General features: G+C 43.5%; 1 protein-coding gene across 5 annotated transcripts in view; it reads left to right on the forward strand.

Annotated features, from left to right (window-relative positions):
- STMND1 (stathmin domain containing 1) overlaps positions 1 to 14,455 on the forward strand; it is a 143,865-nt gene that overhangs the window by 114,532 nt on the left and 14,878 nt on the right. For all 5 annotated transcript variants that reach the window (XM_029590707.1, XM_029590705.1, XM_029590706.1 and 2 more), the window contains one exon: positions 10,718 to 10,852. In XM_029590707.1, coding sequence (XP_029446567.1) covers positions 10,718 to 10,852 — 135 coding nt within the window. The remainder of the gene's footprint in view (positions 1 to 10,717; positions 10,853 to 14,455) is intronic.

A 14,455-nucleotide genomic window follows, 5' to 3' on the forward strand; every position in this document is an offset into this window, starting at 1 on the left:
AGCTTGCTTCATGTCTTGTGACTTTCCCCACATATTTCTGCAGATAATTTTGTGAGGACATTTATTCCATCACAAGTCTCAAGCTGCATGTTTTCGTACCATCTGCTTGTGTCAAAAGCATCACCAATCTGGATCACAGTCAGCTGGAGTCCAGCAGCCCCTGAAAGTACTTCTCTTCTGGAGGTGACAAGGCCCATAGATGCACCCTTAACTTTTCCAGTGTCATCGATCATCCAGGAGCTAACTCATTTGCAGTTCTGCAATTCAGCTTACCCTATGTGGGGTCCATATAGCATCAGCTGCAGAAAAATGCAATAATGATTATTTTCAAAATCAGCCATCGCTGTTGCCTGAAGAGTTCAGGACAAAAATTCTAATTTAGCCTAATTCTTGCAATAAACAAGTGAAAACCCAAAGAATTGGATCGCTTTCCTGGATATTGTAAATAGTTTTAGCCTATAGCCATGATTTTATTCAAGCTTCCACTATGTCTTCGTCCAAGCATATAGTCAAGTCTTTGTCTAGTCTACAGCTGTATTTGCATGGTTCCTCACTTCAGTTCCTGAAGCCAAGCATCTTCAGATCCTGTATTTGGACCCTTGATTCCCCCTGTTGGTATATGGGATGCCTTTGTCTCCCCTGAAGCTGAAGAAAGGAGGCTTGAGGAGGGGACTTTGAGGATGGGGTACTTTTGTACTCACTCACAGGACAGGCTTGTGAGTGGCTTCACTCACCTCCTCTGCTGCCACTGAAGCTGCGGCCCGAGTGCCGCCAATGCCTGCTTCCGTGTGGCAGGAAGTTGCCACCTCTGCCATCTCAGCATGGCCTGGAAGGGGCCCCTGAGCTTTCGTGCTGCCACTCCCATGCGGCGCTGACTCCATCGCCGCCTTGCTTCCTGTGGCTCTGGAATGCTGCTGACACTGCTCTCTTCACAGTCTGAATGCCACCGACATGGCACTTCACTAATGTCCTCCTGGTGTGAGCGCCTCCGCCTGCAATTTAAAGGGCCCATGGTGGGAAAAGCCTTGCGACCCCCATCTGATGATGTCTTGCCTTGCATCCAATCAGCCCTATAAAGGGGCTCTTCAGTCTTCACTCCTGGCCCTTGCAAGGATCTTCATGGTTGTCTGTGGTGTACTTTGTCCTTCAAGTGGTCATGCTCTTGTTTTGATGGTCGTCTTGTTCTGTGTTCCTGGTCTCTTGTCGGTTCCTGGTTCCTGTCTTCAGTGTCTACAATCCTGAGTACCTGGAGGAAGAACTAAAAGGCTGGGAGAACGAGAGAGATGTGGATCAACAGTGGACCAATCTAAAAGGAGCAATTACCAAGGCAACTAATCTATATGTTAGGTTTCATTTTTCTTTTGCTTTTCTTTACTTTTCTATCTGGTTCTCAAAGGACAAAATAAAGGCTAAAAGAACAGCGTTCAAGAAATATAAAAGATCCCAAAGGGAGGAGCACAAAGAAGAACATCTGGTAGAACTGAGGGAGATGAAGAAATTAATCAAGATGGCAAAAAGTCAAGCGGAAGAGAGGATTGCCAAGGAGGTAAAGAGAGGTGACAAAACATTTTTCAGATACATCAGTGAAAAGAGAAAAGTTCAAAGTGGTATAGTGAAATTGAAAGGTGGAAAGGATCAATGTGTGGAAAGAGACGAAGAAATGGCAGAAATATTAAACGAATACTTCAGTTCTGTGTTCACTAAAGAGGACCCTGGAGAAGGACCGTCGCTAGTTAACAAGAAACTGGAGGGGAGTGGAGTAGATGTAACTCCATTTACAGTAGAAAATCTATGGGAAGAGCTGGAGAAAATGAAAGTGGACAAAGGCATGGGGCCTGATGAAATTCATCCCAGGATACTGAGGGAGCTCAGAGATGTGCTGGCAGGTCCGCTGTGTGACTTGTTCAATAGATCCCTAGAAACGGGAGTGGTGCTAAGTGATTGGAGAAGAGCGGTGGTGGTCCCGCTTCACAAGAGTGGGAACAGAGAAGAGGCTGATAACTACAGACCAGTTAGCCTCACTTCAGTGGTGGAAAAAGTAATGGAGTCACTGTTGAAAGAGAGAATAGTGAACTATCTACAGTTGGGAAAATTGCTGGACCAGAGGCAGCATGGATTCACTAGGGGAAGATCCTGTCAGACAAATCTGATTGACGTTTTTGACTGGGTAACCAAGGAATTGGATCAAGGAAGAGCACTCGACGTCATCTACTTGGATTTCAGCAAAGCTTTTGATACAGTCCTGCACAGGAGACTGGTGAATAAAATGAGAAGCTTAGGAGTGAGTGCTGAGGTGGTGGCCTGGATTGCAAACTGGTTGACAAGCAGAAGACAACGTGTGATGGTAAATGGAACTCTCTCTGAAGAGAGAGTGGTTTTAAGTGGTGTATCGCAAGGATCGGTTTTGGGACCGGTCCTGTTCAATATCTTTGTGAGCGACATTGCGGACGGGATAGAGGGTAAGGTTTGTCTTTTTGCGGATGACACTAAGATCTGCAACAGGGTAGACATGCCAGAAGGAGTGGAGAGAATGAGACGGGATTTAAGGAAGCTGGAAGAGTGGTCGAAGATATGGTAGCTGAGATTCAATGCCAAGAAGTGCAGAGTCATGCATATGGGGAGTGGAAATCCGAATGAACTGTATTTGATGGGGGGAGAAAGGCTGATGTGCACGGAGCAGGAGAGAGACCTTGGGGTGATAGTGTCTAATGATCTGAAGTCAGCGAAACAATGTGTCAAGGCGATAGCTAAAGCCAGAAGAATGCTGGGCTGCAAAGAGAGAGGAATAACGAGTAAGAAAAGGGAAGTGATTATCCCCTTGTACAGGTCTTTGGTGAGGCCTCACCTGGAGTACTGTGTTCAGTTCTGGAGACCGTATCTTCAAAGAGACAGAGACAAGATGGAGGCGGTCCAGAGAAGGGCGACCAAAAAGGTGAATGGTCTTCATCAAATGACTTATGAGGAGAGATTGAAGAATCTAAATATGTACACTCTGGAGGAAAGGAGGAGCAGAGTTGATATGATACAGACTTTCAGATACTTGAAAGGTTTTAATGATCCAAAGACAATGACCAACCTTTTCCGTTGGAAAAAAATCAGCAGAACCAGGGGTCACGATTTGAAGCTCCAGGGAGGAAGACTCAGAACCAATGTCAGGAAGTATTTCTTCACAGTGAGGGTGGTGGATGCCTGGAATGCCCTTCCGGAGGAAGTGGTGAAGACCAGATCTGTGAAGGACTTCAAAGGGGCGTGGGATAAACACTTTGGATCCATAAAGTCTAGAGGATGTGAATGAAGAGTGGGTGGCTCGCAGGAATGACGGCTACTACCTGGAGATAATACCCTTATTCAATAAACATACACATGGTTAATGCGACTCCAACATTGCTCTAAGCTTGAACGGCAAGAGGAAACGTGGAAAAAAGGATTCGCATTCACAAAAAAGCGGGGAGTAGCTTGCTTGTTATGGCAGTTACTACCCCAAACCAAATAAGCCTGATACTTCACTTTCAATGCATATCCAGCATAGCTCTCTGCTTCAACGGCAGGGGAGAAAGACTGATACATCACGCATATCCAGCATAGCTCTCTGCTTCAACGGCAGGGGAGAAAGTCTCGTCTCATACTTCACTTTCAATGCATATCCAGCATAGCTCTCTGCTTCAACGGCAGGGGAGAAAGTCTGATGCTTCACTTTCAATGCATATTCAGCATAACTCTCTGCTTCAACGGCAGGGGAGAAAGTCTGATGCTTCACTTTCAATGAATATCCAGCATAACTCTCTGCTTCAGCAGCAGGGGGAATTTATTTATTTATTTAAAAACATTTCTATACTGTCTTTTCACAGGCAAATAGCTGACAAAACGGTTTACAATAAAATTTATGAAATAAAAACAAGAATTAACATAAAATAAAAATAAATAAATAAAATAAAATAAAAATAGGAGATAGGTATCAACTAATTAAATAAATAACCTGAAAAACAATAAAACAAAAAACTATGTAAAAACCAAAACCAAAAATAGTAAAGATAAGAAAAAAATACAATGGATTCATTAAACCCTAATTCTAATAATCATCTCCTGAATTTTTTTAAATTAACTATACTAACTATTTTACAAAAAACAGAATAAAGTCAGAAACAATAAGAATAAATCAAACTAGTAAAATCAGACCAGATGTCATCTAAAGATATCGACTGCTATACCATAATATTAACAACTGTAAATAAAATAAGCAATATATGAGATTTCAAGACAATTATTTACCGCGATCCACATGAAGAAAAGTGGATCTATATACAGACAACAACCAACAAGGACTGAATTATTTAGTCTGGGTAAACAAATAAGCATGGGTATAGCTTGCTTATTGCAGCGGTTACTACCCCTAACTAATTAAGCTAGATATTTCACTTAGATGCAGTTCCAACACTGCTCTCTATATTAATGGTGGGGGTGGAAGGGAAATAGAACCAAAAGGTTACTAAGAGCCAAGAGTAACAGATAAGTATGAGAAAAAAAAATGTTAAACTTGCTGGACAGACTGGATGGGCCATTTGGTCTTCTTCTGCCGTCATTTCTATGTTTCTATTAAGTCTTCTACATTGTTCCAGCGTTCAAGTCTTTGTATTGTTCCTGGTTCCTGAGTCTTCATCGTGTTCCTGTGTTCAAGAACTCCAGGCTCCCGGAGCCCTGCACCCAAGTCCTGCCAGTGCATGCATCACTGCCCAAGTCCTGGGGCCAGGTCTTCTATGTCTTTGGAGTTTTGTTCCGTGACTCCAGAGTCCTAGTGTTTGTCTCCTTTGAGTCAGTTCTAGTCTTCATTCCAGTTTCCAAGTTCCTGCAGGTGTGCTAGCATCATGGTCCAAGACCAGCCCAGGGCAGGCTGTGTATGGCGCCTTGTAGCACAAGACCTGCTTCCAAGTTTCCAAGTCCATCTTCACTGGATCAAGTCCTTGAAGTACATTCTTGTTTCTAAGTTCCAAGTTCCTAGTCAAGTTCCTAGTTCCAAGTTCCTAGTCATGTTCCTAGTTCCGGTCTTGTGGATCTTGTCTAGCTAGAAGATTACCTTGTTCCTCGTTCCAAGCCATGTTTCTCATTCCAAGCCATGTTCCTTGATGTTTCTAGTCCAGAGTCTCCACTACCATGTAGGGCATGCCACGGTGCAGGACTCCTTCAGTGCCTTTGTCTAAGTTCCAAGTCAGGTCCATGTTTTGAGTCATCTTCTGTCCTCAACCTCCATCTGTCCTGACTCACAAGCCATTCCTAAATGGCAGGTCCGAAAGGGCTTTTGAGTGGCCAGAGGGCTACCCCAGAGACCAGCATTGCATTGCTGTGTCTCATTCCTGTGCATGCAAGTTCAGCAGAGTCCGAGTGTTCCAAGACTCTGAGTTTTCCAAGTCTCTGAGTGCTGCTAAGATTCTGTTCAGCCCATGCTTAGATCCATTCACCTCCCGTGGCACATACCTTGGAGCCTCGCCCTGGGGTTGTGCTAAGGTCCAAGGGCTCACGCTCTCCCGACAATCAGGCCTCGAGCCCACTCCCAACAGACTTTTGAATCAGGGGAAAGAAGTGTAAAGCTTCACAAACCTCCCCCTGACTCCTCTAGCATAGTAGTAAGGTCAAAAGCTACTCCTTTTCCAGGAGAAGTTCTCTACTAGGAGAAGGTCTGAATTCATTTCCTCTTTCAGTGAGGGAAAGCTAAAGACTGGACTGTTCCCTCAGGGGTCTCTGTATTCCCTCTACTGGCAGAATTCAAATACTGAACAACAAGAAGGTGAACAGTATGAATATTGCATTTCTATAAACTTATACCACACTTTGGGTTAAGGAAATCATATTACCTTTTTGATAGGACAACAGGCCCTTACACCAATACAGCAGTACATCAGAGTTAAGCTGCCCAGTGCAAATACCATAATTAATCACTACATATTTAATATTTCACATCAACAGAATTATACAAAAAAACTAGGGCCTGTCTTCAACTCTACAGGGGCCTAGAGAGGTGATAGGTCTTTCACAAAACAATCACTTGATACACTGATTCTTCACAAATATACTCTTATCCTCATAAATAACTCATGGGTCCGTTGAAGATGAAAAGAATGATAAAAAAAACCAAAACAAAACCCAGTAGCTGCCCTCTGTAATTTATTTATCACTAAGAAAGAAAAGGGCTGCGAGGTCACTAGCCTGGCTAAATAGTGAGGTGAAAGAGGCTGTTAGAGGCAAGAAAAACTCTTTGAAAATGGAAAAGGAACCCAAACGATGAAAATAGAAAGAAGCACAAACAATGCCAGGATCCCTGAGCCAAAAGGGATTTTGAGAAGAAGCTCACCAGGCAGGCGAGATACAATAAAAATAATAAAATTTCTTTCAGTGCATCAAAAGTAAGAGACCAGAAAGAAAGGCATTTGGCCCATTGGATGACAAAGGGGTTAAGGGGTTATCAAATATGATAAGATCATTGCAGATAAGCTACGTGATGCTTTCCTTTAGGGTGATGTCACTGAGGTGCTAAAAGACATCACTGTGAAGCAGGAAGAAATGATAAGAACCATTATTTATTTTATATATATATATAAAATGCTTTTTGTGATAGGTCAGCCACTTCAAAGCAGATTACGTTCAGATACTTAGGTATTTCCCTTTCCACAGAGTGTTTACAATCTAAGGGGGTAATCTTCAAAAGGATTTATACACTTAAAATTGGATTTTATATGTATAAATGCACTTTACGGGTGTAGGTGGGCTTTTGAAAATTGTTATAATATATGCCTATTGAATTGTCAATAGGTTTTACATCATAAATGGCTTTTGAAAATTACTACAATAATATGTTACATTTACACATGTAACTCCTTTGAAAATTACCTCCTAAGAGCCTAACTTTTAAACCTATCCGTGGTACAACATTTGCATGCATAAGTGGACACACAGAGAATAATGCTAGTATTTTATAAACTGTGAGGCAGAAGCAGCAGTTTATAAAATACCACGTATTTCTACTTGGAAAGTAGGCACGTATATTTCAGTACGTGTGAATATTTCCGATGTAAGAATATGCATACCTTCTCTACCCATGTATAAACATGCACACATATATTTTACGCATGAAATAATTGTGTCACTGCATGAAAAAACACCAGAATTAAAACACAGAGGCAGGTGTATTTTAAAGTTTGTGCAAGTACTTGGAATCACTAGTTCGCTGATACCTGCACCAGTTCTCCCAGTCTTTCCCCAGTTCACCCTGCATCCCCAGCATTGCACTCAGCCTCCCAACTAAAAACTGCAGACAACAGACAAGTCCAATTTCAAACGCGCCAGACAAGTAGCAGGTATGACAGTATGGGGTAGATTTTCAAACCAGGCGCGGGCGTACATGAGCGCGCGCTACCTGACACTCGCACATGTACATCCGATTTTATAACTTGTGCTCGCAAGTTATAAAATCGGGGGTCAGCGCACGCAAGGGGGTGCACAATTGTGCACCTTGCGCGTGCCGAGCCGCGCTGCCTTCCCCCGTTCCTTCCCACCCCACCTTCCCTTCCCCTACCTCCCCCACCCTTTCCCCCCTACCTTTTTCTTCTTGTTTTTTCTGTTTTAAAACTTACTTCAGCCCTGGGGCTGAAGTAAGTTGCGTGTGCCGGCAGATGGCCGGTGCGCGATACCCAGCACAGCAGCAAATGGCCGCTATGCAGGGAGCCTCGGACCCCGCCCCACCCCTCGGACTGCCCTGCCCCTCCCCGCCCCTTTTTGCAAGCCTGGGGACTTACATGCATCCCGGGGCTCTATGCGTGTCGCCGGGCCTTTTGAAAATAGGCCCGGCGCCTTTTGAAAATCCGACCCTATATGAATAAGTTTGGTAATTTATATGTGTATTATCTCTTACAAAATTTAAAATTCCATGCTTACTTTTTAACCCTGACCCAGAATGCCCCTTTCTTCTCCCTGTAAAATGTATGCATAAAACAAAAAATACATGCATACTCTCAACATTTATAAAAAAGCATATGCGCAGGGTACATGAAGTAATGGGAGAGCAAATTGACTTGTCTAAGGTCAATAAGCAGTGGCACTGGGATTTGAACTCTGGCTTCCCTGGTTCTCAGCTTACTGTACTAACCCTTCCAGTCCAAAAATCTGTAAGAGCTAAAACTAAAAATTGCAGACACACTTACCCTGATTTGCAACCTGTCACTAACAAGGGCTACTGTACCAGAGGACTGAAAAGTGGCCAGCATGAGTCCAATTTTTAAGAAGGGCTCCAGGGGAACTGGGAAATGATAGACCTCTAAGCCTGACATCAATAAAAGGTAAGATGGTGGAAACAATTATAAAGAATACAATTGTTAAACACATAAGAAGGAAATGGTATAATTAGGAATAGCCAGCACAGATTTTGGGAAGGCAAGTCATGTTTAACAATTCTATTAGAATTCCTTGAAATTGTAACTATGCACACAGATGCTGGTAAGCCTGTCAACAACAGTATATTTGGACTTTGAAAAGGCATTCAACAAAGTACTGCACAAGAAAATACTTGTGAAACTGATGGGGGCAAGGTACCTTTATGGATCAGTAACTGGCTAAAGGGAAAGAGAATGATATTGAATGGATAGTTCTCAAACTGGAGAAGGGGTACAAAGCAGAGTGCCCCAAAGGTTGGTACTAGACCCTGCTCTATTTGATTTATTTATAAGTGATCTAGAGAATGGCGTGTTGAATGCAGTTGTGAAATTCACAGATGATACCAAACTGTGTGGGGTAGTTAAAACCAAACAGATTGTTTAAAACTGCAGGAGGATGAGGAAAGACTGGGAACTTGGGCATCCAAAAGACATAAAATTTAATATAGATATGTACAAAGTAATGCACGTTGAGAGAAAAAAAAATCCAAACTACCAGTACACGCTGCTAGGAAATTGCTATCAGAAGAAGGATTTTGGAATTTCTGTGGACTGTACATTGAAACCATCAGCACTGTGTGCAGCAGTGGCCAAACAAAGCCAACTGCATGCTGGGGATAATTTGGAAAGGCATTGAGGACAATTCAAGGATGTTATCTTGCCTCTGTTTAGAGCTCTGGTGTGCTCACGCCTGGAGTGCTGTATGCAATTTTTTTGATCACCCCCAACTCAAAAATAGAATGTGGCAAGGAGATACAGAGAAGGGCAATTAGAATGGTGAGACAACTCTCATGGGAAGAAAGGCTGAACAGGTTAGGGCTTTTTAGTTTGGAAAAGAGAAGACTGAGGGCGGATGTGATGAAGGTCTACAAAATCATTAGTAGAAAAGAACAAAGCACAAGCAAGCTGTGGTTTACCCTGTCCAAAACTACTAGAACCAGGGAGCATCCAATGAAACAGCACATTAGTGATTACAAGCAAATGCAAATATGTATTCTATTTAGTCAGTGGGTAGTTAAAAGGAGGACTATGCTGCCTTGGGATGAAGTCCCAACCAGAAGCAGGGTTCAAGAAGGGTCTGGATGCTTTCCTAGGACATAAACAGATATTAGAGATTGGGGTGGGGGGTGGGGGGGTGGTTTCCTACACAATTATAAACAGTATAGCACTCTGGTTTGGGTCTGTTGGTGTTACTAGCAACTCTGGAGCCGCTGCCAGAGATAGGATGCTGGGCTAGATGGGCCATTGCTCTGACCCAGCCTGGCCATTCTTATGTTATTGTCAGAATCTAAAATCACAAGAGTATTACTGTATGTGCGTAGTTTCTTTTTGAAATATTTGCATAAAGTGCTAATTTCCCTGCTTCCATATCATGAGAGAGAGAGAGAATGCCTCTGTAGAGACCAATATGTCACTCTACTATTTATACCACTATAAGAGGGGGCACTTTGGGGGGGGGGGCAGTTTTACATACATGGTCAGAGGTACGAACAGCAACGTTGACATCAGTGAAGAGGAGTTGATTTGTACAATGTAATCGCTACCCAGCTGTGCGTTACTCTGTTGCATTTGATGTTAGGAGCTGCTCATTACCCTTACCTCCGCCCAGACTCCTCCCACTTGCATAACGAATATGATATTTGCATATTACACACGAAATGATAAATGGCACCTGAGGCAAGGGAGGGTGAAGTGACTTGCTTGAGGTCACAAGGCGCATCAGTGGGAGAAGTGGGATTTGAACCCTGGCTTCCCGCTTGTCGCTCTAACCAGTAGGGCCACTCACCTGCTACTTGTGTGGACGGCCGAAGGGAGTGGGGAGTCATATGGCATGCAGACTCTGGTAATCCCGTACGTGTACGCTTTTTTTCTTCCCCTGGCATAAACAACCCTCTTCCCCTCACCCCAGAGCACTTCTTTTTAACCCATATCAAAGCACTCATGCTATGGAAGCCTGGGTGTACTTTTAACCAGGCAGAGGAAGGCAGTTTTAAGACAGATCAGGTTTTGAAAATTGCTCTCTAGACTACTGGAACTAGGGAGTGCAAGCAGAGTCACCGGGCCACTAGCTGCAGTACAAGGCTAGCAATGCAATCACACAGCATCTACAGTTACTCAGAGTGCTCACATGCAAGAGAACCGTGCGTTTAATGCTTTCAGCCTCGCTCCCAGGAGATACAGAGCAGGCCAGGCTGCTGAAACCTGGTCCCTTCTTTCTTTAGTCGCAGTTTTGTTGTCAAGTTTCAGCAGAAGCTCCTGCGTCCATTTGGAACTGATCATTACTTTCACCCCCCACCCAGGTCGAGCCCTCGGAAAAACCGCTGAGGAAGCCTCCCGTAAAGCTGGAGAAACTTAAGATTAAAAAAAAGAAAAAGAAGACTTTAACGAGGGAGGACATTGAAAATAAAATGAGAGCTGCAGAGGAGAGGAGAAAGGTAAGGCAGCGGCCCTGGCTGGTATCATACTATCTGACAGGGACAACACTTCCAAAAACAACGCGGCTTGCTGGTGGGAAGCCTTGCGCCCTTTCCTTTAAGTAGCACTGTGGCCTTCATTGCATCACCGTCATTTCCACTCCTCTTCGGCCCGCACCAGGTCACTGGAGGTAGCAGTTGCAGGAGTTTATGGAGCCAAGCTGCCCTCTATTTATGCCACAGAACATGAGGCCAGGAGGCAGGAGAGAGTGAAGCAAACACTGCAGGGAAATAATTTGCGTCCTCTGGTACATTCAAGGTGCAGGACATTATATTAGCCTTTTGGCTCGGGTGGCGGGGGGGCGGGCTGAGCTACAGGCTGCCATGCATCTCCTGCCTGTGGAGTCCAGCGGGATTTAAATGTGTCACAGGTCATATAGTCAGGCCCCTGGGGAGGGAAAATGACTGCTCGCTGGTGTCAGTGAAAGGATAAGCTCTGCTCCTATCCTACCTTTTCATAAGACCCTCCAGCCCTTAGGGAAGGAGTTTATTATTTAGAAATGAGGCTTCCCCAATAGAGTTGTTTAAAGAAATAATTCAGTCTGGATGTATGAAAATAAGTCTCTTTATTCAGATAACAGTTATAATTTTTTAAGGCATGTGATTAGCTTATGAAGCATTCTACTTCTGAAATCTTATCTTAATCAAACAGTACATAGCTATAAATATAAGCATGGTAACAATAGTTACTGAAATTATAGCAATCAGATGAATATCTACTAAAGACATTTTCTTGTAAAATAAATTCTTTCTAGTACATAATTTGCTAATACAAGCTAGGGTTTAATTATACTAGCTAGGGTTCTCTTATGCAGAAATAACTATAATCAGATGCTTACCAATATCATGAGGCGATTAGCCCTTTAAAGTCTCTCTTGTGGTCAGTCAGGGTTTTTCTTGCTCCTCTCCCTGTACTGTCCTTATCAGGGGTTTAAATAGACAGAATAGCCAGGTGGGGGCTAAGAAAAGTTAACTTTTGTATCATTTTGAAGCCCCCCAAGGACAAAGATAACAGAGTGGGGGCTAGTCTGTACTCCTAGCTGTAAGAAAGCTAAGTTTCTTATACTTTTGAGTCTCCAAGGACACAGGTGTCTGAAGTTGGAAGGCAATCCAGTTGAGGCCCAAAGTACAGGGAGTATGAAAAAAAAAGCAATTCTTATGCTTCAATATTAACTTGATATGACTGACTACACTGTACATGCACGGCTGAAAAGAAACACTTTTCTAACACATTTTCTAACAAAAAACATTTTTTCTACAACATTTTCTGACACCCCCATGGAGTCAGTTAAACAAGTCCAAAACATTGCTAGATACTTATGGATCAGCGAGGCACTAATAAGCTTAGGGGGAGAAGGTTGCCATGTGACAAGCTATGTGTGCTGAGCCAGGTCAGCTCACAGCATAACATGGATACAGATAGAAATACAAACACATTTTTAGAAATGGTTGCATTTCCAGGTTGATACAAAGAGGTGTGAGCTTACAAATATGAGTCAGACATTAATAATAAACAGGCCTGAGGAGTTTCTCCGTATTTCCTTATGGGAAGCACGAGAACATTTGTACCCAAGGAATGTGAAATTAAAATAAAATAACATATGCTGTTCTTAATCCAATCATTTAAAGATGAGGGTCCATAACAACAAAGGTCTCTATCAGTCAGAGGTCCGATGAGGAATACATCATGGATTCCATCATGTATAGGGATCTGTGGGCAACATTGGCCAATCCTACTTACTTACCAATTGTTCGAGCAGACAAGCCGAAGTGGCAGAGGTGCATGACGGGTAATTGGTTTGATGGTGAGTAAGACATATACTGCAGCTCTGCATGCATGAATAAATGCCTGAACAGGCCATTTCATTTGAAGGAGGCTCCCGTTCCATGGGGCCAGGGAGTAGTTGGATGTATTTAGGTTCCAGTTCCTCTTCCGGATAGGGAGATCTTGGTTCTTGATCATTTTCATATGTGGATTCCGAGTCCAAAGACATCGAAGTAACAGATATCGAAGTAGGAGGGCACAAGTTCTCAAGGTGCACACCTGCAAATGTGAGCATCCAAGACCCTTTTCAGTGATCCGCAGATGGCTGGTGACAGTTTCTTCGGCAATGTCCAGCTAAAAGAGTATTGGGGGAAGTTGATTACAGTATAGCAACTTTCATGCAGATAAGAAGGCTCACATAGACCAAGATGGTTCTCTGAATACATCCACTTCCCATTCGCTGCGTGCTCATTAATGAGATCAGGTCCCAGGCTAATAATCAGTGCTTCTATCATAGGATTTGTCGGAGGCTGTGTCGTTGGGTTTGCACATGCCATCTCCGGTTCATGCCTCTTTGTTCTAATTTCTCCTAAAACAGAAGAATAGAATGCCAATTATTACTATGATTCCCAGGATTAATTGGAATAGGTTGAGCCCTAAATCATGAAGTCCACCCGCCCTTCAGTTATAGCTCTAACTACTTTTACAGCTGTTTTTACTATACCACCCACTAATCCAGAGAAGGCACAACCCAGGGCATTGGAAAATACCTCTGGTTTTAGCAACTTTTCCAGGATCAGTTCCCATTCACTAGCTGTTAATTCTATCATCCTCAGATGCTGCAAGTACTCATCCTCAGACATTAGCCAGAGCAAAGACAAATTTCGCAATAATACATTCACATTTAAAACATTAGTCAATAGCATTTTCAACTCAGTGAATTGTACTGGCTTAAATTCCATATATTGCACAGTTTCAGTGAGCCGGGATCTAAGCATGGGATAAAATTCCCATAGTCCACACCTAATAGTAGATCGGGCGGTGACTAGATACTAGAGATGTGAATCGGAACCGGAAGCGGTTCGGTTCCGGTTCCGATTCAAATCGTGCATTTTTTTTCGTCCGGCCCAATCGGTTTTTTTTTTTATCGGCTGCGCCTGATCCGATAAGCAAAAATCCCACCCCGACCCTTTAAAACCGCTCCCTTAGCCTCCACCACCCTCCCGCCCCCCCCCCCCCCAAAAAAAAATCGTATAAATTAACTGGTGGTCCTGGGAGCACTCTCTCGTGCTCGGGCTGTCGGCCGATAAACAAAAAACCCACCCCGACCCTTTAAAACCGCTCCCTTAGCCTCCACCACCCTCCCGACCCCCCAAAAAACATTTTAAAATTACCTGGTGGTCCAGTGGCGCCAGCCGTCCAGTGCTCCTACCATGTGACAGGGGACGGCCAATGGCACGGTTAAGTAAGTGGTCCAATGTGGTCCATATAGACTACCTGTCCAGGTCTTATCCCCCGTGGAAGTGTTCCTTCTACACAAGGGGGTCCAGTACTTTCAGGGTTTGTACGCTGACATTCTATACAGTGACGAACCAGTTTCTTAGCCTGACTTCTGGTTAAAACCCCATCTGAGTGATGACAGAGTTGCTGCATTTAAATGTAAGGAACCATGTCAGGTGAGCTGTGCCCGTACAGTGGTTTCTTGCTGAGAGGCTGCTCTTTTGGCAGCCTCATTTACCATATTATTAAAACAAGCATACCACCCTTCCGCCCAGAGAGCTGGTACATGTAAGACCATT

Source organism: Rhinatrema bivittatum, chromosome 2, assembly GCF_901001135.1.
Source record: "Rhinatrema bivittatum chromosome 2, aRhiBiv1.1, whole genome shotgun sequence".
Taxonomy (NCBI): domain Eukaryota; kingdom Metazoa; phylum Chordata; class Amphibia; order Gymnophiona; family Rhinatrematidae; genus Rhinatrema; species Rhinatrema bivittatum.